This window comes from Nuphar pumila, chromosome 7 (assembly GCF_984573655.1).
Source record: "Nuphar pumila chromosome 7, dmNupPumi1.hap1.1, whole genome shotgun sequence".
NCBI lineage: Eukaryota > Viridiplantae > Streptophyta > Magnoliopsida > Nymphaeales > Nymphaeaceae > Nuphar > Nuphar pumila.
In genome coordinates, this window is record NC_143255.1 from 90,710,124 (window position 1) to 90,736,748 (window position 26,625).

At 36.9% G+C, this 26,625-nt stretch overlaps 1 protein-coding gene across 1 annotated transcript in view; it reads right to left on the minus strand.

Annotated features, from left to right (window-relative positions):
* The window catches only part of LOC149832450 (uncharacterized), a 45,229-nt gene that overhangs the window by 13,422 nt on the left and 5,182 nt on the right, over positions 1 to 26,625 (minus strand). Inside the window, exon 5 of the mRNA XM_090013249.1 lies at positions 1,636 to 1,730. Coding sequence (XP_089869375.1) covers positions 1,636 to 1,730 — 95 coding nt within the window. The remainder of the gene's footprint in view (positions 1 to 1,635; positions 1,731 to 26,625) is intronic.

Genomic DNA, 26,625 nt, shown 5'->3' on the forward strand with positions numbered 1-26,625 from the left:
AGAAAGGAGATATGAGATTGAATAGAAAGCTACCTTAGAAGGAGAGGGAAACTGGATTTTGATGAACACAAGGAGATCACGATCTTTAAGGCTGGATCTGATGCTCTGATACCATGTTAGAGATTGAAGGTTCTGATGTTCAACCACAAGAATAGAGAGAGAATGGAGGAGAGAACGTGTGCTGCTGAAAACCCACAATAGGGATTTGCGTATTAGACCTTTCATTAAGTATTTGCTAATACAAATATTAGGGTACTAAAATACCCTTTACACAATATACTAAAATACTTATAATGAGATATTGCGGAAATATAAAGAGTGCATACAAGCACTTACAACAATGAATAAAAGAGACAATATCACAAGTCCACAAAGGGACAATACAAGCACAAGCCTTTAAGAAGGCAACAATATAAAAAGCCTCTTATTGAGAAGAGAGAAAGCTCTCAAGAATAAAAAATATACAAGGGGTTCACCCCTATTTATACAAGAGGGAGAGGAGAGAAGGGATGGCCAAAGGCCTCAAAAGGAGAGCCCAAAAGGGGGCTCCCATAGAGTCGTTGGGAGCCCCCAACGGTCACATTTGTGACCGTTGGGGGCTCCAACGACTCTATGGTTGGAGCCCCTTTTAGTCCTCAAAAAATACAAAAAAGAATTCTAAAAAATAAAAAAAGAAAATTACATTTTATGAAATTCGAAAATAGTTGTTTTCTAAAACAACTATGTGAAATTACAAAAATACCCCTATCGGGTATTGATGTAATATACAGTATATATATATATATATATATATATACATTTTAACAGTTAGAGATTGAAGGTTCTGATGTTCAACCACAAGAATAGAGAGAGAATGGAGGAGAGAACGTGTGCTGCTGAAAACCCACAATAGGGATTTGCGTATTAGACCTTTCATTAAGTATTTGCTAATACAAATATTAGGGTACTAAAATACCCTTTACACAATATACTAAAATACAAGTGAGCCATTAATGAACATATGACATAATGAACTTCAGTTGGATCTGGATCTCAAATCCAAACCCAGATATGAATGACGATTTCTTTTCACATAATCTAAAATTCCTTATCTTTTTTCCCTTCTTTTCGAACATTGGCCTTCAGTCATATAAGCGTGCAAACTTTCATTCATGGTGCGCCCACCATCAAGCACTTTACCAGCATGCAACCATTAAAACTGTTAATTGTGTTGTCTTCCAGAATATTAATTTTCAATCCTTGGAATTTCACAAATCACAACCACTTGGATCAAACAGTAAAAAGGGCTCTAGAATTCAATTTCAATAAGCTATGTAACAGTTTAATGCTTTTAAACAAACAAGAAAACCAACAAAAATGAAGTATCAGCAATTATGGATAATAACCTAGATTAATTAATAGGACCTTTATGTTTGAAAGACATCAGGTCCTTTGCCATTCCAATGTCAGTAAGGTGAGGGATGTGATCAGAAAAAGAGGTGGGTAATGCCGATGGAGCTTAGGTGATTACGATTTCTGCCTCCAGACAAGCTCCAGAAAGCTTGAGAACATTTAATGCACCCCACCTTTTTCAATTCAGGTAAGGAGAGTGATCTATTAGTCTTTACTACAAATATAAGGATAAATGGCACAAACCTTGTATAAAGGAAAAGACGATTCACATCAGCTTCAAATTGGAGCCGCCTTGGATCTTTAGCAAATGAGGAGCTTTTTGCAAGCCCCTTCACAAACTGGACAAACAAAAAAATCAAATGCCATTACATATTGAACACCTTTTTAAGTTAGATTCTTATCACAAATGATGACGATGATTGGTGTCCATATTACAAAGAGCATATGCGGACAATATTTATTAAGAATTCATATGACTATGATAACAATTTCCCAAAAGATCATAACAACAGCAGCAGTAACCCACACACATGCATGCATGCCCACATGCACGTGCACACACACACACACACACACATACAAGAGCAGTGAACACTGCTCATCAATCAATATTTTGTTTTAGTAAAATCCCATTGTATTCTTGAAAAAAAAGATTGCAGGGACACCGACTACCGTTAGCATGCCAAACATGGATGAACCAGGGAAAACTACAGATAGTTGGATATCAATTCCATTCCACATTGAAGTAACAAAAATATTTTCATTATCTGCAAAATAACACATATTTTAATTACTTTTTAATTATGGAGATAGAAACACCAGTTGAAAATCCGTTGTGTAAAGACATAGATCTTAATTTCTTGATGGAGTATTCTGGTATACCTTTTTGAAGTATATTTTTAAATGTTGTTTTTATGAAAATAGTTTATGAAAGTTGGTTACCAAATTTAAAATTTCAACTCTCACAAGTAGTGAGAAGCAGGATCGAACATGAGGAACACGTTGATACAACTTCGTATTCCACCAATGCTAATTATTTATTGCCTTAAAAGAAAAAATTAAACTAATTAAGAGTATTTACAAAATGAGAGTTAAAGGATTATTACAAACCCTAAGTGGTGCTGAAATTGAAATTAATTACAAAATTCAAATGTTGCCAAAAGGGCCCTAATTAACTAGAAATTGAAAATGCAAAAAAACTAAAAATGCAACTTTTTCGCCTTTGCTTCTTCGATTTAACTTTAAATCCACTTCATTTCAATCATGTAGAATCAACAAATGGCACCACCTCCTGCAAAAACACACGAAATGCAAAATATACACTAATTTGAACTTCTACTTGAAATTACAATTCTGCCAGTAGCTATTACAGAAATTTTTGTCAGAACAGGTTTCTATAATTTGACAGAATCAGATAGCAATTGGATTCCAATCGTTCTCAAATTTTTCAGATATGTTCTCAAAACATTAATGAAGATAATTCAATTTATAAAATTGAAAAATTCAAAGTAGAACTTGATTTATTAACAAATGAACAACAACTTCCAAACTCTAAAAATTGTTGTCAAAAGTTCTGACAGCTTCCGTAATTTAACAGATTTAGTCTAGCAAAAAAGATTGAAAATGAATGAAAATTTCATAGTAGAAATTAGATTCATTCATGAATCCAATCCATTTTACGGATTTGGATTTGGATTCCGAAATCTCCATATATAACAAAAACAAAAACAAAAACTAGAAAAAATACAGAAAATGAAAGTTGCAGAAAACAGAGATGTTGGAATATGCAACCACGACCATCAATCAAACTCCGATCGTGCTGAATTTTTGAAGAGAGCAACTAGACTCAAGCACGAATCAGATCCAATTTATGAATCGTAATTTGGATTTCGAAATCTCCAGATAACATAAAAACAAAAACTACAGAAAATCAGGAAAAACAAAATTTCAGAATTACAGAATTTCACACTTTGATCTATTGCATTAGATCAAAGGATGAACACTTAGAAATTCATGGAAATGAGTTCTAATCATTTAACTAATCTAATTATAAACTAAAAACAAAAATACAAAAATTAAAATGCAAAAATTAAGATCTAAACTACAATATGAGATGGATCTATTTAATGCTTTAATTGAATTGAGATCAATTAAGCATAGAATCCCACTGTGTTTTTGGATTTTCTTAAAAGCAAAACAAAAATTATAGCAAAAGAAAAATTGCAGCAAATGAATTATAATTCTAGAATGAAAATTACCGACTTAACACAAATTAACAAAGAAGAACAAAGAGAAAAAGAGAAAAGGAATTACAAGAGATCAAAGAAAAGAAAGTGATTGGAAAACTCACCAAATTTCTAGATTCAATAAGTTTGAGTGATCTTCAACCATGTAAATGTGCAGCTCCAATCCGGAATGAACTCCAACACTCCTCCATTGCTTGATGAGAAGAAGAAGAAGAAGAAGAAGAAGAAGAAGAAAGAAATGAGAGAAAAAAGAGAACGAGCAAAGGAGAAAAGATGGAACCAAAGAAGAGGGAAAGAGTAGGATTGGGGGTGGCATCTTTTTGTGCTGAAGATGCCCCTTCAGCCCCCCAAAAAGTGTTATTTATAGCCACTTTTAGGTTTAATAATTTACAAACTAACTTCTCAAAGTTTTAATTATTTACAAATTAGTACCTAATTACTTGAATTTTGCAAAAAGAGGGTTTGGCGCAAATTCAAAAGGAGTTTCTGAAATTTATGAAATGGGTTTGGGTTTAAGTGGTTGCTAAACACAATAGCATTGGATCCAAGATCCAATTAATGTGTTTTGGACTGGATCAGGGTCCGAATTGTCTTAGGATTCGGTCTAGAACCGTAAAATGACCATAATTTCCTCGTTTTAACTCTGAATTCCGCAAGATTTGAACTGTGACTTCTTTAACCCTCAAACATCATAAGCATGAAATGTAAACTAATAAAATACACTTAAATACATGATTTGTGTAATAAAATGAATGCATATTCATGTATTATCAAATTCCCCCATGCTTATTGTTTGTTAGTTCTCGAGCAAACTGTAATCCTAAACTAAAGTGAAAGTTGAAAACTCCATTTTAAAGAATGCAAAAACCAAAGTAAAATTGTCTAACTCACTTTCGTAGGAATCACAGTTGCATTTAGCATATGCAACAAACCCTTTAAACCTCTGGGTTACCCCAGTGGACGAGTAAGGTCTCGTGAGGGTTTTCAGTGATGATACCCACAAACATCTTTGTCATGCATATTTTTTCACAATTTTTTCAAATATCAGACAACTAAAAAGCTCTTTTTAACAAATATATTTCAGATATTCACATTCTTTTTCATTTATTGAATCATCCATGCCTCCACAGTAAAAAAAATTCTTTCTATCTCTTTAAATTTCTAGATTAGCTATATTTTATTTTTAGAAAAATTTGCTTACTCTTGTCATCCTCTATTTATCCTTACATAAACACTTTTGCACTGTTTTGTAAAAAAATTCAAGCAATGTTTTTTTTTTCTTTTTCCTTAAGCTCTTTTTATTTTATTTTTCTTTCATTGAGCACTATGTCAATTTTCAGATTTCATGACCCATGTAACGAGCTTTAGGCCAGTGACTCCCAGGTTAGATAACCTTAGGGCACTAGACACAGAGTGTCCCTCAGACTTAGTCACTCGAGTCATTATATCTTGGATTTTCATAATTACATATAGTCTTTCCTCTCTGCTTAAGCAACGTCTCTACTAACCGGGCTTTCTAATGGATCCTTTTAGCGAGCTTTGAGCCGATGACTCCCAAACCAGATGGCTTTAGGGCATCAAGTGTAGAACACCCCTCAGACTTAATTACTCGAATCCAAAAGGCCTCATATGATAATTGCACAGAGAGTTTTGATATTCTAGTTGCCCTATTCTCTTGAGTACAATCACTTCAACTCGTGTTTGTTCTCAATGATTAGAAATTCAATCACATTAGTACAAGCACTTCAACTTGTGCTTTAACCTTTCTTTTAAATGCACTACAGCTAGAAGTATCAAAATACTATTTGTATGCTCTTTTTCTTTTTTTTTTCTTCGATAACATGTGCTTGTTTTTTCGAAAAATCAATGCATTTGTATTCATGTAAATCATAATAGATTTTCATAGTTATAAACAAATATTTTCTTCAAATGCCACGTAAGTAACCTTTTCATCTAAATCGATTTTGAAAAAAAAATCACATGTGGCTTAAAATTCATTTCAAAATGACAAAGAAATGCAAAAACCATCATATATCATTAAATTTTTGCTTTAAAAATGTCCAATTTTATGAGTTTTTCAAAAAATGTATTCATGGACAGAATTTTTTTAGATATATCATACATTCCCCCATGCTTGAATGTTAGTGTCCTCAGTGACACTTCTGTTAAAATGTACCTCTTATATATATATACATTTATATATATATTACATCAATACCTGATAGGGGTATTTTTGCAATTTCACATAGTTGTTTTAGAAAACAACTATTTTCCAGTTTTGATAAAATGTAACTTTTCTTTTTATTTTTTATTTTTGTTTTTTGTATTTTTTGAGGACCAAAAAGGGCTCCAACCATAGAGTCGTTGGAGCCCCCAACGGTCACAAATGTGACCGTTGGGGGCTCCCAACGACTCTATGGGAGCCCCCTTTTGGGCTCTCCTTTTGAGGCCCTTGGCCTTCCTTTCTCTCCTCTCCCTCTTGTATAAATAGGGGTGAACCCCTTGTATATTTTTCATTCTTGAGAGATCTCTCTCTTCTCAATAAGAGGCTTTTTATATTGTTGCCTTCTTAAAGGCTTGTGCTTGTGTTGTCCCTTAGTGGACTTGTGATATTGTCTCTTTTATTCATTGTTGTAAGTGCTTATAAGCACTCTTTATATTTCCGCAATATCTCATTACATGATATCAGAGCCACTCGATTCTTGAAGGAAAGGTGTGGTTCGTGTATTTCATATTTGGTGGATCTCTTCTCACTTCTTAGCAACATCATGGAGGCAAAGATTGACTTATCCTTCAAGCTCAATGGAAAGAATTATATGATGTGGGCATCGGCAATGGAAAATAAGCTCAAAGGTAAGAAACTTTGGGGTTTTGTCATGGGGACCGTTCCGGAACCTAAGCTTATGCTCACAAAGAATGAAGAAGGTCAAGAAAAGGCTCTTGAAGGAGATGCTCGCCTCAAGGCCATTAAAATCATCAAAAAAAAGTGAAAGATTGGGAAAGCAATCACGCAAAAATCCTTGCGTGGTTTATGAACAATGTTGAGCTTAAGGTATGTGCTAACATAGCTAAATTTCGTAGAGCCAATGAGGCTTAGTCCTTTATGAAGGGTATGTATACCCAAAAGGATCTTGCAAGAGCATATTTCTTGCAAGAAAAGATTAGAACCACCAAACAAGGTGATTCTAGCATTCAAGACTATTATAGTGCCCTAAACCCACTATGGGATGAATTGGCTCTCTTGGAGCCAAAATGGGTTTCTATGGAAGATATTGATTTAAGACAAAAACAAATGGAACAAGAACGATTGTTTCAATTCCTTTTTGGGCTACGTCCCGAATTTGAGCAAGTGAGATCCTCACTTCTCCATAGATCTATTTTTCCTCCTATTGAGGATGCTATTGCCGAAATCACTCAAGAGGAGACAAGGCTTAAACATGTTGATGAAGTACTTGCCGTATCAAAACCGGGTAACAATGTTAGAACCTATAAACCTCCTCATTTTGGGAAACAAGAAAACTACAATGGAGGAAGAAAAATGATTGTTTGTCATCATTGCTATGAGCCGAGTCACATTAAACCCGCTTGCCCAAAGCTTAATGGAACTTTCAAGCCTAAGGTGGCCTCTCTTGAAGAAACTACCACCAAAGAAGATGAAGGCAAGAACAATGATCTCAAAGAAACTCTTGGACAAATATCTATGCTATGTCACATGGGTGCGGGTGCGGGTGCGGGTGCGACACGGGTGCGGCGCAATTTCAAAAATTTTGGACACGGGGACTCGGCTATATATATATATATATATATATATATATATATATATATATATATATATATATATATATATATATATATATAAGCAATAACATAGCAACAGAAAAAATTTATTAGCAATTTTATTGTCATTTATCAGTACATGAATATATAAAAATATCAAGTTTTTCAGCAGAGAAAATATGACTTGCATATGAAAATATACATCTTACAGGAAGAGGGGCACATTCATGTTTCAGTTACCTTTGCTCTGGCTAAATCATGGTTGTATTGTATTTATATTCCTTTAAATTGATAAATTGAAAGATATTTCAAGAATATAAAATTATGCATATACAACTACTAAGTATTGGTCCTGAACACTGAGAAGCAACTTTCTAGTAGGCAGCTCACCCTTCGCTGGAGGAATCACGCTTCCCCTTAAAGATCACACATTCCCAATCAAATGGATCAGAGTTGCATAGACTGTGCAATGCAGTCTGTGACTGTGGTGTGGACAGTCATAGACTGTGCAGTTGCAGTTGCAGAGACTGCAAGTCACAGACTCTGCAGTTGCAGTTAAACAGTCTGTGACTGTGCAACTGCATTGTAGTCTGGTTATATATATTTAAAAAAAAAAAGTTATATAAAAAATGAATTTTTTTGTTTTTCGTCTTAAAAAATGGATATTTTTGGACTCGGTCAAAGTTGACCGAGTCCAAAATGTGGACGGACTCGGCCTCGACTCTTTGACCGAGTCTGACTCGGCGTTGACCGAGTCTGGGCCGAGTCCGAAGCCGCACCCGTGTCCGCACCCGTGTCGGGGCGTGTCGACTCGGGTGCGGCGCCTCCCTAGCCGAGGCCGTGTGACATAGTATCTATGGCACTCCAACAAATTCTAAAAGTTTCTTCCTCCACATCGGGTGCGGCTATTGCTTCGACATCATCACCCGGTACGTATTCTTGGATCCTTGACTCCGGAGCCTCTTTTCATATGACCCCACATGAAAATGCACTTATTGATGTTTGCACCAATTCAAAGGACTCTTGTGTCTCTACGGCCGATGGAACCTTTTTAAAAATTTCAAGTATTGGCTCTTTTAAAGATTCTCAAAATTTTTGTGTTCCAAAAGTAAGAGTTGTTCCCAAACTAAATCTAAACCTTTTTTCGGTCTCTCAAATTGCCGACCATGGATGTAAAATATCTTTCTCATCTAATGGTTGCTTTGTGCAGGATCTCTGGTCCGGGAAGCGGATTGGGCAAGGCCATAGAAAGGAAGACCTCTATTATATGGACCATCTCGATCTCCCTTCAAATCATTTTTGTTCTTATGTCCAAGAAAAAAATATGGAAACTTGACATAAAAGACTTGGTTATCCAAGTTATTCCAAAATGTATCTCTTTCCTTTTGGAAACAAATTTTGTAAGGAAAAAGAAATTAATTGCAAAGATTGCATTTTTGGAAAAATGAAGTCTATTCCATTTCCAACTAGAACTTTTCTTTCATCAAGACCTTTTAAATTGGTGCATTCGGATGTTTGGGGGCCTTCTACGGTTATGTCTAAAGGGGATTATTCGTATTATGTTACTTTTATTGATGACTTTACTCGGTATGTTTGGATTTACTTTCTTAGTCATAAATCGGAAGTATTCACTTTCTTTAAAGATTTTCATAAAAAGATTCAAAATCAATTTCAAAATGATATATCTATTTTAAGATCTGATTCCGGTGGCGAATACTTATCTCATGAATTTCAAAACTATCTAACCCAAAATGGAATTTCCCATCAAAGGTCATGTCCTAGGACTCCTCAACAAAATGGCCTAGCGGAAAGGAAACATAGGCACATTATAGAAACCGCTAGAACATTACTTGTTTCTAGGAATATTTCAAAGAAGTTTTGGGCTGAAGTCGTTCTAACTTCCACTTATCTAATCAATAGAATGCCTTCTTCCAAATTAAAAAATGCTTCTCCCTATGAAAAGCTCTTTAAAATTTCACCCGATTTCAATCGTCTTCGTATTTTTGGTTGCAAATGTTTTGTCCTATTACATAAAAGAAATAAGTTGTCTCCAAAAGCAATTGAATGTGTTTTTTGGGGATATGGTGAAAATAAAAAAGGGTATAGATGTTATGATTTTAAGAATGATAAACTATATGTTTCAAAAGATGTAACATTTCTAGAAGAAGAGAACGGTTTTGATAAAATAGAAGAAACAAATGAAATTGATTACATATTCTTATATGATCTTATCGATGACATACAAGAAGATTTTCTTGAAAACATAGAAGATACACGTGAGGTGTCCCATCTTGATATAACACCCTCAAATGATAGTGATACAAATATAAATGTTTACTCAAGAAGAAATCAAGAAAATCCTATTAGTGCCCTCGAAAAATATTCTCAAATTTATGAATCTTCTGAGGAACCTCAAGTTAGACATTCTTCTAGAATATCAATACCCCCAAATAGGTTTGTATCCTATGATTCCTTAACCCCCAACTATCGGGCGTGTTTAATAACCCTACATTCTTATTTTGAACTCACTCACTATAATCAAGCTAAATCTATACCACATTGGGTTGAAGCAATGCAAGTCAGTGTTTTAAAACTCGCCGAGTCAACTCGTTGACTCGGCTGACTCGGCTCGGCTCGCCCCTCCAGCGAGTCAACCCGGCAAGGCAAACTCGGTTTGCCAAAACTCGGCCTTGACTCGGCTTGACTCGGCCTGACTCGGGCGAGTTTTGGGATGTTTGAAATTTGTTTTTTGAGTTTCAAATTACAGTTTCGAAATATATAAGTACATATATTTTAACAAGGGTTACCCCCAAATTTTGTATAAAAAAGAAAATAAAAAGCATTTAAATCCATAGAATAAAATCGCCATGTTGTTCGAACTACTGTTCACCCTGTGTTATCAACTTATTCTAGCAAAATATTTTGAAGAAATGATTCTCACTATATATGGCAGGTCAACTGTGCCCTATGGGAAGTCACATTTAGGTTTCATCATCCATTTGTTATGTGAACAAGCATTGTACATATTCAAATATTAGTAGTCTTTTTATAGTTGTGCCATTAATATATTTTCTGCATAGTTTTATACATGAGAGAAAATTGCTTATTTATGTTGATATTGGGCATTCTGTAAACTTTCAATATGCACATATATCCCTGTTTTACATTTATGGATTTGTTAGAGAGGGAATCAAAACTTTTAAAACAAGCTAGCATATATGATTGGCCATTTTAGGAACCTTAGGTAGTAGCAGATTGAACTCATGGTGACCAAATCCTCTAATTCAAGTCATGAATTAGTCAAAGTGCTTGTATAGATATCAAATTCGATTATTCAAGCAAACCTCTATAGCTCTTTGCAGTTGTTTTTATATTCTTGCAGACATTTGGAGACTATGTTTACTCAAAAACATGGTTTCAGACAAATTATATATTGTTTTTCTTTTAAAATCAAAAGTTAACAAAACCCGGTCTGAGTCACCGAGTTGACCCGCCGAGTCACGAGTCAATAAAGAACGAGTCGAGTTCCGAGTCACGGGTTTTAAAACCTTGATGCAAGTTAAACTAAATGCATTAAAAAAGGTTAATACTTGGGAAATAGTTAATCTACCCTCACACAAAAAACCTATTGGGTGTCGATGGGTCTTCAAAGTTAAAACTAAAAGCGATGGCTCTTTGGAACGATATAAAGCTAGATTAGTCGCTAAGGGATACTCCCAAGAATATGGCATTGATTATGAAGAAACATTCGCTCCCGTAGCTCGAATGACTGGTGTCAGGACCCTAATAGTTGTCGCATCAACCAAAAAATGGCCTATTTATCAACTTGACGTAAAAAATGTTTTTTTAAATGGAAGTTTAAGTACAGAAGTTTACATGGATCCGCCACCCAGAATTAATATTAAGTAAGGTCAAACACTTCGGCTTTTGAAGGCATTGTATGGCCTTAAACAAGCTCCTAAGGCTTGGTATGATCGTTTCAGTGATATCATGATAAAATTAGGATTTCACTCTTGTTATACTGATACTGCTCTTTTTGTCAAAAATGCAGGTACTAGTATCGTAATATTGTTGCTTTATGTTGATATGATTATCACTGGGAATGATCAAAATAATATTATTGATGTTAAAAAATAATTTTGATATGTCTGATTTAGGTTTTCTTAGATATTTTCTCGAAATTGAAGTTGCATATTCTTCTCGAGGATATATTTTGTCACAGATGAAGCTTGCTGCAGATAACTGTTCTAAGTCTGAGATTTTTTATGACAAGAAAGTAGAGACTCCCGAGGTTATTAATGCCAAATTACGGTTGGAGGATGGGGTTCTTCTGGAAGACCCCACACCCTACAGACAACTCATTGGGTCTCTCACCTATTTAACCATCACCAGACCAGATATCACCCATGCGGTTCATTCAGTTAGCCAATTTCAGCATGCTCCTACCACTGTGCATATGAGTGTTGTTCTCCGAATCATTCGCTACATTCGGAATACCATCAATAAAGGGTTATTTCTATCATCCTCTTCTTCCTTGAATCTTCTTGCTTATACTGATGCAGTAATCCCAATGATCGAGTCTCAACTACTAGTTTTTGTGTCTTTTTAGGGGACTCTTTGATTGTCTGGCGATACAAGAAGCAGCAGAAAGTTTCACTATCATCCACTGAAGCTAAGTATCGGGCTATGGCAACCACAACAATGGAACTTGTATGGCTTCGCAGTCTGCTTAAAGACATGGGGGTTGATATTACCGAAGCCTCAAAATTATGTTGCGACAACAAGAGTGTCATCTATATTGCGAGCAATCATACCTTCCATGAGGGTACAAAACATATTGAAATGGATTGCCACTATGTTCGTGACGAATTCTTACGAGGAACCATTACTCTACCATATGTCACTTCAGAATATCAATTGGCGGACTTCTTCACTAAAGCTCTTCCGGCTCCTCGCTTCATGTTCCTTCTTGGCAAACTTTCCGGCATTGCCCCGTAAAGTTTGAGGGGGGTGTTAAAATGTACCTCTTATATATATATATATATATATATATATATATATATATATATATATATATATTACATCAATACCAAATAGGGGTATTTTTGTAATTTCACATAGCTGTTTTAGAAAACAGCTATTTTCCAGTTTTGATAAAATGTAACTTTTCTTTTTATTTTTTATTTTTGTTTTTTGTATTTTTTGAGGACCAAAAAGGGCTCCAACCATAGAGTCGTTGGAGCCCCCAACGGTCACAAATGTGACCGTTGGGGGCTCCCAACGACTCTATGGGAGCCCCCTTTTGGGCTCTCCTTTTGAGGCCCTTGGCCTTCCTTTCTCTCCTCTCCCTCTTGTATAAATAGGGGTGAACCCCTTGTATATTTTTCATTCTTGAGAGATCTCTCTCTTCTCAATAAGAAGCTTTTTATATTATTGCCTTCTTAAAGGCTTGTGCTTGTGTTGTCCCTTAGTGGACTTGTGATATTGTCTCTTTTATTCATTGTTGTAAGTGCTTATAAGCACTCTTTATATTTCCGCAATATCTCATTACAACTTGCCCATTCTTGAATTAAACTACATGAATGCATGAATGCTCGAAATGACATAGGGACACATAAGAAAGGAAAGATATGACCAGAGTAATATGATGCCATGTGTTGTGAAACTCCAGACTGTCCTATATCTATAACACATCATGGTGTGCATGCATGATATATATTATTTACGCTCACAGAAACAAAAGGAGCAAAAAGGAATAAAAGAAACAAATAACTGAGCAGAAAGAAATCTCAATTAAAATACACTAGTGTGGGCTGCCTCCCACCAAATGCTAAGTTTTACGTCTTCAGCCAGACGTCAGATAGTGCTCAGCCCTCTAAGTCTATGAGGTCGATGGACTCCTTGTCATGTCCCTCACCAAGATCCGAAATATAGGGCTTCAGCCTATGCCCATTCACCTTAAAATGCCCTCCCGTTTTGGGGTCCACTAGAGTGACTGCTCCATGTGGAAAAACTTCGTGAACCTCAAACGGACCATTCCATCTGGACCTAAGTTTCGCTTAAAAGAGTTTCAATCTAGCATTGAATAGCCAAACTTTTTGTCCCGACACGAACTACTTTCTATTGATATGCTTGTCATAGAAAACTTTGGTTCGTGCTTTATAGATTTTGGCACTATCATATGCCTCATTACGCAACTCTTCGAGCTCACTCAACTGTAATTTGTGTTCCTTACCAGCCTGGGATAAATCAAAATTGAACGCTTAGATGGCCCAATAGGCCCTATGTTCTAGCTTGACGGGAAGGTGACATGCTTTTCCAAAAACTAATCGATAAGGTGACATGCCAATAGGAGTCTTAAAAGCAGTCCTATATGCCCACAGAGCATCATCCAAACGCTGAGATCAGTCCTTGTAGTCTGGTCTGACCGACTTTTCTAAAATCGATCTCCCTATTGAAGACCTCAACTAGATTGTTGGTTTGTGGGTGATATGGGGTGACAATCTTATGATGCACAAAATACTTATTTAACAAAGAAGCAACCTGCACATTCTTGAAATGTTTGCCTCCATCACTAATGATGGCACGTGGCAGACTGAACCGGTTAAAGATGTGCTTAATGAACTTAAGCACTACCTTGTGATCGTTGGTTCTAGTTGTCACTGCCTCAACCCATTTTGAAACATAATCCACACCAACAAGAATATAAACAAAGTCGAATGAGGTTGAAAAGGGACCCGTGAAATCTATCCCCCAAACATCAAAGATCTGAACTATCAAGATGGGGATCAAGGGCATCATATCCCTCTTGGATATGTTTCCCATTTGCTGGCATCGCAGACATTTCTGACAAAACTCATAAGCATTGTTATGCAATGTGGGTCACCAAAATCCAGACTACAGGACCTTTGTTGCAGTCTTTCTACCTGAAAAATGTCCTCTACATGCAAAGGAATTACAGAAGTTCAAAAATGGAATGAACCTCCTCCTCGAGCACACACCTCCTAATGATCTGATCTGCTCCTAGTTGAAAAAGTTTTGGATCCCCCAAGTAATATTTTATCTGCGCCATAAAACGATATTTTTTCATTTTACTCCAATGCGCAAGGTATTCTCCTATCACCAGATAATTGACTATGTTGGCAAACCATGAGAGAAGCCTAACACTCAAAAGTTGCTCATCTGGGAAAGAGTCATTAATTGGCCCCGATTGAAGAGATGACTCAACTGTCAGTCTCGACAGATGATCTGCTACTCTATTCTGACTTCCACTCTTATCTTGAATCTTGAGATCAAACTCTTGTAGTAACAAGATCCACCGGATGAGCTGCGGCTTGTAGGGATGGCAGTGGACCGGGGGAAAGCGAGGCCCCGCCTCACCCCGTTTGGACCAGGGATGAAGGGTATGAAACGGGGATGAAGGCGGGGACGAAGGTTAAAATCCATCCCCGTTCGGGGATGGAGGCGGGGATGGACGTACCCTTTTCCTGGCCCCGCCACGATCCCCGCCTCATCCCCGCCCCGCCTCATCCCCGTTTGAACCGGGGATGGAGGACATGAAACGGGGATGAAGGTGGGGGTGGAGGTTAAAATCCATCCCCGCCGGGGATGGAGGCGGGGATGGAGGTTCTAATCTTGAGGCAGGGCGGGGGTGGAGACCTTGTCCCCCGCCCCACTGTCATCCCTAGCGGCTTGGTGTCCTTACTCATCAAATACCGCAAAGCAGCATGATCTAAGTAGACAATCACCTTAGAGCCCAAAAGATATGATTGGAACTTCTCTAATGCGAAAACTATAGCTAGTAGTTCTTTTTCTATGGTAGTATAATTCAGCTGAGCATCAGATAGGGTTCTACTAGCGTAATAGATCATATATGGCTTCCGATCAATTCTTTGACAGAGAATGGCTCCCACTACAAAATCAGAGGCGTCACACATAATCTCAAAAGGGAATGCCCAATCAGAAGATATCAAAATAGGGGCTGAAATCAAAGCTTCCTTAAGCTTAAGGAAAGCTTGCATGCAATCAGAGCTGAAATCAAATGGCGTCTCCTTAGAGAGTAATGCACATAAAGGACAGAAGATCTTGCTGAAATCTTTGATGAATCTCCTATAAAATCTAGCATGCCCTAAAAATGAACAAATCTGGCGAACTGAGGTAGGTGGAGTAAGTTTTTCAATGGTATCCACCTTCGTCCTATCTACCTTAATTCCTCTTTGGGACACAAATATGAACCAACACTATACCTTGTTTCACCAATGAAATGGCTTTTTCCCCAACTCAACACTAGGTTTGTCTCCATGCATCTTTTGAGTACTCTAGTCAACTTTTGGACACAATCCTCAAAAGAGGAGCCATATACCAAGAAGTCGTCCATGAAAATTTCTAAGACGTCATCAGTCATATCAAAGAAGATGGCCATCATACACCTTTGAAAGATCATTGGGGCATTGCATAGCCCAAACGACATTCGTCTAAATGCAAATGTGCCATAAGGGCATGTGAAAGTGGTCTTCTCTTGATCATCTGGGTGAACGGTCACTTGGTTGTATCATGAATATCCATCCAAGAAACAAAAATAACTCTGTCCTGCAAGTCGCTCTAAAATTTGATCAATGAATGGCAACATGAAATTATCTTTTCTCGTTGCATTATTTAATCACCTATAGTCAATGTAGACTCGCCACCCTGTAGTGGTTCGCATGGGGATGCTCTCTCCATTATAATTCGTAGTCAAGTAAGCCCCGATTTCTTGGGAACCACTTGGGTAGGACTCACTCATTAACTATCGAAATCCCAGCATCCAACCATTTCACCACTTCCTTTTTCACAACCTCCTGCATATTGGGATTTAACCTTCTCTATATTTCTCTAGAGGGTTTAGCACCCTCATCCATGATGATTCTTTGCATGCAGAAGGAATGATCAATCTCTTTCAAATCTGCCATCGACCACCCTATTACCGTTTTATGCTCGTGTAGGACCTGAATCAACTGATTCTCCTGATCGCTTGTCAGGTCCGAAGCAATAATAACGGGAAGTGTCTAGCCATCACCTAGAAAGGTATACTTGAGAGTGGCCGGTAAGAGCTTCAACTCCAGTATTGGCGGACACTCAATAGAGGGTCCGACCGGTAACTCTGCCAATCCAAGGAGGGGCTCAAAGGTCTAGGTAGCTCTCCTCTCGCCTGGTGAGACCACCATCATAATATTATTATCTCACTCATCTTCTGAACAAAAAACATCATCCCCCTCATGAGGATGGTCTACTGACATCCATATAGGCTTTGCTTCAACCAAATCTTTGACCATATCAACCTGAAAATAAGCATCACTGCCTGCAGGTCCCTTGGCAGCATTAAAGATGTTTAATTGCATCTTCTTGTTGCCAAAAGATACATCTATGGCTCCAGTGCGACAGTTAATGCACGCATTAGTTGTCGCCAAGAAGGGTCGACCCAAAATTATGGGTGTCTGTCGGATGTTATCTACACCTTCCATGTCCAAAATGGTGAAGTCAATGAAGAAAAAGAAGTCCTTCACCTTGACCAATACATCTTCAAGAATCCCTCACAGGACCTTGACAGATCTATCTGCAAATTGTAAGGTCATAAGTATAGGCTTGATATCTTTAAGCCCAAATGTATCATAAAAGAAACCTGACAAGATATTAACATTTGCCCCAAGATCGAGCAATGCACGCGCGATAGTAATGTTTTCTATGACACATGAAATAATGGGTGCCCCTGGGTCCTTAAGTTTAGGTGGTGTCTGGTGCAAGAGCACTGAACTCACCTTCTCTGTCAAATATACTCGCTTGGGAGTATTGGACCTTTACTTCCTCTTTTGGGTGCAAAGTTCTTTAAGAAACTTTACATAAGCTGGGACTTATGAATCACATCAAGCAATGGGAGGTTTATGTTAATTTGCTTTAATAGTTCAAGCATCTCATTCATTTTCACTCATTGGGAAAAGAAATGGACTTCTCTAAGGCCGGGGGAAAAGGTGCTTTAGGAATGTAAGAAGGTGATGGTTCAGGCAATGTGCCTTGGCCACTTTCCTTGGGCTTGGTAGAAGGACTCGACTGTGTTAAAATGTAAAACTGTACATATATGTATATATAATAATATTATATTATTATATATATATAAATACATTTTTAATTTCTTTCTTTTCTGTATTTTTTTTCCTTTATTTTTATTTTTTTGTCTTTATGTCATCTAGTTCAGTTTGAACTAGAATGACTGTTGCTAGTCAAGTCCTGTCCAGACTTGACTAGCAATAGAGCTGTTGGACTGACACATTCCAACAGCTCTAAATAGAGCTGTTGGACTGTGCCCAACAGCTCTATTGAGTCCTCTTTCAGCTGTGTATATAAAGGGGTGCAGCCCCTCTTGTATTTTACCCCAATGCTTCTTAAGCAATTGGTTTTTCATATCAATAAAGAATACATTTTTATTTTTATTTTATTTCCAGTTATACCCTTTTTAAGGGTTATGCTTTAGTGTCATTCTTGACACTTGCTCTTGTTAATCAAAGCACGTGTTTCGAAGATCCCCATTTCATTTCATGGTATCAGAGCCGCGGAAGTACTAAATCTTGAAGAAAAGCTGCCTCGGTTTCCGTGCCCGTTTGCAAAAGTGTTCGCCACTTGAAGAGAAGTGTTTTATCACTTCATTGGAGAAGATTTCACATCTTGTTGTATTGTTTTTTTTTCTTTCTTTCTCATTTTCCTTCTTGTTTCTCTTCTATCCCTATTCTTTCTCTCCTTGTAATCGATGGATGACAATGATAAAGTCACCATCATGCCTATGAAACTAAGCGATACGAACTATGTAACATGGGCTTCAATCATGAAGCACCATATATGGGGAAAAGGCTTATGGGGGATTGTGGATGGTTCCGATTCGGAACCTAAGCTATCTCTTACTAAAAAGGAGGGAGATAAAGAGGTCCCTCTATCGGAAGAAGAGAAAATCAAGGCTATTGCCTCATACGAGAAGAAATGGAAAGAATGGAGAATATCTCATGCGAAGATAATGTCATGGCTTATCAATAGCGTTGACATTAAAAAATGCTCAAGTCTTGCCAAATTTGATCATGCCGATAAGGCATGGGAATACCTTAAGAATATGTATTCCCTTAAAGATATTGCACACGTGTGCAACCTCCAAGAAAAAGTTCGAATGATGACACAAGGAGACAAAACTATTCGTGAATATTACAATGGGTTGTCCGAACTTTGGGAAGAACTTTCCCTTTTAGAACCAAAGTGGCATTGTGCCGAAGACATCGAGCTTCGTCAGAAACAACTCGATGCTAAACATTTTTACCAGTTTATCACTGGATTAAGGCCGGAATTTGAAACCACTAAATCGGCCCTACTTCACCGGGGAAAAATTCCTTCTATTGTTGAAACTATTGAAGAGTTAACAATGGAAGAAAATCGTCTCCGGAAAGGTTCTTTAAAAATTGAAGATGATTCCGTTTTAGCCGTGTCTAGACCAGGGAATCATGTTCGATCATATAGGCCTCCTCACTTTAACCGACAAAATGGTGACTATGATAAGAAGAAGGTTATTTGTCATCACTGTCATGAACCGGGACACTACAGGCCACAATGTCCCAAACTTAAGGAGCTGAGAGAAAAAAGAGCTGCAATTGCTGGATCGGAGCCTAAAGATCAGGATGCACCAGTTTCCCTGGCCCAACTAATGGAGATTCTTCAGCCTCTCATCAAAGGTGCCTCTTCCTCATCTGAAGCTTCAACCGGCGCAGCAGCCTCATCTTTTTCTGATTTAGGTAAAATTTCTTGGCTTCTTGACTCTGGTGCATCTTTTCATATGACCCCAAATAATCAAAGTCTATCCAAATGTGTTAAAAATAAAACAAGTGTGTCAAAGGTCTTTACTGCTGATGGGACTTCTCTTGAAATAGAAGGAATAGAAAATTTTGAAAAAATTTATAAAACAAAAAATTTTTTTATTCCAGAAATTAGACATGTTCCCAAATTAAATTTAAATCTTTTATCTGTATCTCAAATTTCTGATTATGGGTGTAATATTTCTTTTTCTTCTCATGGTTGTTGGGTACAGGATCGCCAGTCAGGCAAGCTGATTGGGGAAGGCCATAGAGAAGGAGGACTCTATTACATGGATTTTTTGGAAATGCCGAAGAAAGCTTTTTGTTATAATATTCAAAAAATAGAGTTGGAACTGTGGCATAAGAGACTTGGTCACCCACATATAGCCAAAATCCAACATTTTCCAAATCTAGGAAAATTTTGTAACTCTGAATCATTTGATTGTAAAGATTGTATTCTCGGCAAAATGAAAAGATTACCATTTCAGAACAGAACCTTTTTCTCTTCAAGACCACTTGAATTAATACACTCGGATGTTTGGGGTCCTGCACCAGTAATTTCTAAAGGAGGATTTGTTTACTATGTTATTTTTGTCGATGATTTCTCCCGACATACGTGGATGTACTTTCTCAAACATAAGTCTGAAGTATTTTCATACTTTCAAACTTTTCATAATATGGTTAAAAACAAATTTCAAAATGATATTACTATTTTTCGCACAGATTCAGGGGGAGAGTTTTTATCCACAGATTTTCAAAATTATCTTAAATTGCATGGCATCACACATCAAAGATCTTGTCCTTATACACCTCAACAAAATGGATTGGCAGAACGAAAACATCGCCATATTATAGAAACCACTAGAACTTTATTAATAGCAAATCAAGTCCCTAAAGACTTTTGGGCAGAAGCTGCCTTAACTGCCACCTATCTCATTAATAGGATGCCATCTTCTTCGTTACAAAATATCACTCCCATTGAAAAACTAATGAACATTTCTCCAGACTACTCTAGATTAAGAATATTTGGGTGCAAATGTTTCATATTTACTGACAAAAATGATAAACTTTCCCCTTGTGCGATTCTCTGTGCCTTTTTAGGATATGCTGAAAACCAGAAAGGTTATAGATGTTTTGACTTCAAAAATAATAAACTATATGTGTCTAGAAATGTTTCCTTTCTTGAAAAGGAGAGCTTCTTTGATTTTAGAAAATTAAAAGACGTCACTGAGTACTCCTTTTTGCTAGATCTAACATCAACATCTGATGAATATGACCTTGATTGTAACTTTGATGATGATCAAAGAATTATTGATCTTAATGTTGAAAATGAAGAAGTTCATAGAGATACTAGTATTCAATATTCCAGGCGACAAGAGTCTAATACTCCATGTGCACTTGAGAAATATTCTAACATTCCAACTAGACAATCATCCCGAATCTCGAGGCCTCCAGAAAAGTTTGTATCATACGAGTCTTTCTCACCCACATATAGGGCAGTTATTGCATTAATTCACTCATATGAAGAACCATCCACATATTTTCAAGCAAAAAATGATATCAAATGGATAGAAGCCATGAAAGCTGAATTAGATGCACTTGAAAAGGCTTCTACATGGAATATTCAAGATCTTCCTCCAGGGAAGAAAACTATAGGATGTCGATGGGTTTATAAAATTAAAACCAAGAGTGATGGTACTCTTGAAAGATATAAAGCCCGTTTAGTAGCCAAAGGTTATGCCCAAGAATATGGGATTAATTATGAAGAAACCTTTGCTCTGGTGGCTCGTATGACTACTGTCCGAACCTTAATTGCCTTAGCTTCTATCAAAAAATGGTCTATTTTTCAAATGGATGTCAAAAATGCTTTTTTAAATGGAAAGCTAGTTGAAGAAGTATATATGGAACCCCCTCCTGGTCTAAGTATTCCTAAGGGTAAAGTCCTTCGCTTAGAAAAAGCTCTTTATGGACTTAAACAAGCACCAAAAGCTTGGTATGATAGGTTTAGTCGTGTTATGATTTATATTGGTTTTCAATTCTGTTTAACTGACACTGCTTTGTTTATTAAGAATTCTGATGCAGGGATCATTGTGCTTCTTCTCTATGTGGATGATATGATCATCACCGGAAGCGATAAACAGGGAGTTAAAACAATCAAAACACTTCTTAAATCTCATTTTGAAATGACTGATTTGGGCTTGTTGAGATATTTTTTAGGCATTGAAGTTGCTTATTCTCCTAGAGGATATTTATTATCTCAGACTAAATTTGCTTTTGATATTGTTTTCAGGTCTGGTATTACTGATGATAAGAAAGTTGACACTCCAGAAGTTGTTAATGTTAAAATGAAGATTGATGATGGAGAACTTCTTGCAGACCCTACTCCTTACAGACAGCTTGTCGGGGCACTTTCCTATCTATCCATTACCAGACCAGATATAGCACATGCTGTTCATACAGCAAGTCAATTTCAACATGCTCCTACTTCTGTTCATATGGGAGCAGTCATGCGTATTATCAGATACATCAAGTCCTCTCTTTCACGAGGACTTTTCTTATCTTCCTCCTCTTCTCTTGATTTAATTGCATATACTGATGCTGATTGGGGAGGTGATCCCAATAACAGACACTTAACCACTGGCTTTTGTGTCTTTTTAGGGGAATCATTAATCTCGTGGAGGTGTAAAAAGCAGCAGAAGGTATCTCTCTCATCCACCGAAGCTGAATACAGAGCCATGGCAACCACGACCATGGAAGTAGTTTGGCTCCGACGACTGCTTGCTGACATGGGAGTTGAAGCAACAAAGGCTTCACAAATGTGTTGTGACAACAAAAGTGCGATCTACATTGCCAGTAACAGAACATTCCACGAACGCACCAAACACATCGAAATGGATTGTCACTACGTCAGAGAGGAATATCTACACGGGATAATTGATCTGCCATATGTCACTTCAGAATATCAGTTAGCAGACTTCTTTACAAAGCCTCTCGCTGCTCCCCGATTTCACTTTCTCTTAGACAAACTTTCGCTCATTGTACCGTAAGTTTGAGGGGGAGTGTTAAAATGTAAAACTGTACATATATGTATATATAATAATATTATATTATTATATATATATATATATAAATACATTTTTAATTTCTTTCTTTTCTGTATTTTTTTTCCTTTATTTTTATTTTTTTGTCTTTATGTCATCTAGTTCAGTTTGAACTAGAATGACTGTTGCTAGTCAAGTCCTGTCCAGACTTGACTAGCAATAGAGCTGTTGGACTGACACAGTCCAACAGCTCTTAATAGAGCTGTTGGACTGACACATTCCAACAGCTCTAAATAGAGCTGTTGGACTGTGCCCAACAGCTCTATTGAGTCCTCTTTCAGCTGTGTATATAAAGGGGTGCAGCCCCTCTTGTATTTTACCCCAATGCTTCTTAAGCAATTGGTTTTTCATATCAATAAAGAATACATTTTTATTTTTATTTTGTTTCCAGTTATACCCTTTTTAAGGGTTATGCTTTAGTGTCATTCTTGACACTTGCTCTTGTTAATCAAAGCACGTGTTTCGAAGATCCCCATTTCATTTCAGACTGCTCTTTGGGTGGAACTCCTTCCTACTCTGAAGGGTCATCATGGCCTTGGCTTGCTCTTGATGATCCTCTGTCAAATACAATCCATGGTGCATGGGTTGCTAACCCTTCAGGTTGATGATGGGCTGACTAGGTAAGTTTCCCTTATTGCGCCTGCTTAATGCCTCGGCCAGCTGTCCCATTTGAGTCTCTAGCTCAGCTATTGACTGCGTATGAGAACTGAGGTTAGCCTTTATGTCAGAAAAGGCTTCTAACGATTGGCTAGAAGTGGATACTTGAGGAGCTGGAGGAGGTGGTTGGCTATATTGAGGTGGAGCTTGGGAAAAATTGGTGCGTTGGTAACTTGACTGGAAGTTACCCGGTCTAGCCTGGGTCTGGGCAGGAAAGGTGGGTGGGCTTTGTGGATTCTTCCACAAGAAGTTTGGATGGTTTTGCCATCATGGGCTATAAGTCTGCGTAAATAGGTTATTTGCAGGCCTAGCGAAACCTTGCGCCAATTAAACTTGTTCTTAAACAAATTCAGGATACTGGGGCACGACTGGACAATCCATGACATGGTGTGCCGGGCTAGCACACAAAGCACACACCTGTTGTGTTTGGTTAGAGCATGAAAGTAACTGATTCAATTTATGAGTCAGTATATCAACTTTCTGATGCAGCTCTAGGGAGGCCCCTACCTTATATATCCTCCCTTTCTTGGGTCCTGCAGGTGTCCTCTCAATCCGCGAGGTTGTGATTGAGTTTTCACTCAATGTTTCAAATAAAGCCCACGCTTCATCCTCGCTTTTTAACATAAACATGCCCCCACATGACAAATCAATCATTTGCCTATCTTTGTCAGACAGATTATCATAAAAATACTGCATCAACTGTCAATTGGGCACTTGGTGGTAGGGACACTTCCTGAGTAGGTCTTTCAACCTATCCCAGGTCTCATGGAACTGCTCTCCCTCTATTTGCAAAAAGTTGGTTAAGGCTTTTCGATACTGATTCGTTTTGCCAATGGAAAAGTATTTTTTCAAAAATTCTTTTTGTAATTGTTCCCATGTAGCAATGTGAACTGTGTCTAAAGACTTAAGCCAGTGTTTTGCTTTGTCTTTTAGGGAGAAAGAAAACATAGTTAACCTCAAAGCGTCATCCCCGAAGTTGTGGTTCCGCACAATAGAGCAAATCTCTAAAAATTCGTCGAGGTGACGATATGGGTCCTCATTACTAAGGCCATAGAATGAAGGTAGCATCTGTATCACACTGGCCTTAATCTCAAATTGGTTTGCTCCCACATCCGGTCTCGTGATGCAGGAAGCAGGGGTATAGACATTGGGAATAAAATATTTCCAAAGTGGACGGGTAAGCCTTTGATCTTCCTCCATGAGGATAGATCGATGGGATTTCTTGACTAAGGACTCGGGATCCTCGAATGGCAATACAAGATCGGGATCTTTTGACCTACGCCCATACATACACCTACGCGAGACCGGTGTAACCAAACGTCCTAGATTTGGGTTTTCTACCTAACTAAGGTGCACTCGCGATCAAATCAGGCAAACCACGAAGCAACAGTTATTTTGAAAAGTAAATAAAACAAGTAAACAAACAACACGCACTTGCAATTATGCAATTGATTTTTTTCAAAAATTAAACTAAGTGCAAGGTACCAATCAAGCACAAATCGTCACCTATGATAGGATTTTCTTATTTGGGTGAGCCGTGCAAGAAAGTAAACTCAGCACTATGGCTTTGCAAGCAATGTGGATCTAATCCTAATTTGCAAAAAGAAAACTATCAATCCTAATTCAAGTGCAAGAATTTAAACTAACAATCATAATTATTTTACAAAAATTAAATCTAACAATCCTAATTAAGCGTAAACAAACAATTAGGCAATAAATGAATACTTGTTTTTTCAATCGTAGTTCCCCAGCAACGCCAAAATTTGGTATACCTTTTTGAAGTATATTTTTAAAGGTTGTTTTTATGAAAAGAGTTTATGAAAGTTGGTTACCAAATTTAAAATTTCAACTCTCACAAGTAATGAGAAGCAGGATCGAACATGAGGAACACGTTGATACAACTTCGTATTCTACCAATGCTAATTATTTATTGCCTTAAAAGAAAAAATTAAACTAATTAAGAGTATTTACAAAATGAGAGTTAAAGAATTATTACAAACCCTAAGTAGTGCTAAAATTGAAATTAATTACAAAATTCAAATGTTGCCAAACGGGCCCTAATTAACTAGGAATTGAAAATGCAAAAAACAAACTAAAAATGCAACTTCTTCGCCTTTGCTTCTTCGATTTAACTTCAAATTCACTTCATTTCAATCATGTAGAATCAACAAATGAAGTCACTTCCTGCAAAAACACACGAAATGCAAAATATACACTAATTTGAACTTCTACTTGAAATTACAATTCTGCCAGTAGCTATTACAGAAATTTCTGTCAGAACAGGTTTCTGTAATTCGACAGAATCAGATAGCAATTGGATTCCAATTGTTCTCAAATTTTTCAGATATGTTCTCAAAACATTAATGGAGATAATTCAATTTACAGAATTGACAAATTCAAAGTAGAACTTGATTTATTAACAAATGAACAACAACTTCTAAATTCTGGAAATTGTTGTCAAAAGTTCTGACAGTTTCTGAAATTTAACAGATTTAGTCTAGCAAAACAAATTGAAAATGAATGAAAATTTCACAGCAAAAATTAGATTCATTCATGAATCCAATCCATTTTACAGATTTCGATTTGGATTCTGGAAACTCCAGATATAACAAAAACAAAAACTAGAAAAAATGAAGGAAATGAAAGTTGTAAAAAATAGAGATGCCGGAATATGCGGCCGAAAAAAACTCAAAATGGTCGTCAATCGGACTCTGATTGTGCTGAATTTTTGTAGAGAGCAACTAGACTCAAGCACGAATCAGATCCAATTTACGAATCGTAATTTGGATTCCGAAATCTCCAAATAATCTAAAAACAAAAAGCTATAGAAAATCAGGAAAAACGAAATTCCAAAATTTTACACTTTGATCTATTACATTAGATCAAAGGATGAACATTTAGAAATTGGTGAAAATGAGATCTAATCATTTAACTAATCTAATTATAAACTAGAAAGAAAAATACAAAAATTAAGATCTAAACTACAATATAAGATGGATCTATCTAATGCTTTAATTGAATTGAGATCAATTAAGCATAGAATCCCATCGTGTTTTTGGATTTTCTTAAAAGCAAAACAAAAATTACAGCAAAAGAGAAATTGCAGCAAATGAATTGTAATTCTAGAATGAAAATTGGACTTAACACAAATTAACAAAGAAGAACAATGAGAAAAGGAGAAAAGAAATTACTAATGATCAAAGAGAAGAAAGGGATTGGAAAACTCACCAAATTTGTAGATTCAATGAGTTTGAGTAATCTTCAACCATGTAAATGTGCAGCTCCAATCCGGAATGAACTCCATCACTCCTCCATTGCTTGATGAAAAGAAAAGAGGAAGAAGAAGAAAGGAGAGAGAAAGGAGAGAAAAAAGGGAACAAGCAAAGGAGAAAAAATAGAACCAAAGAAGAGGGAAAGAGTAGGATTGGGGGTGGCATCTTTTTGGGATGAAGATGCCCCTTCAACCCCCCAAAAAGTGTTATTTATAGCTACTTTTTGGTTTAACAATTTACAAACTAACTTCTCAAAATTTTACTTATTTACAAATTAGTACCTAACTACTTGGATTTTGCAAAAAGAGGGTTTGGCGCA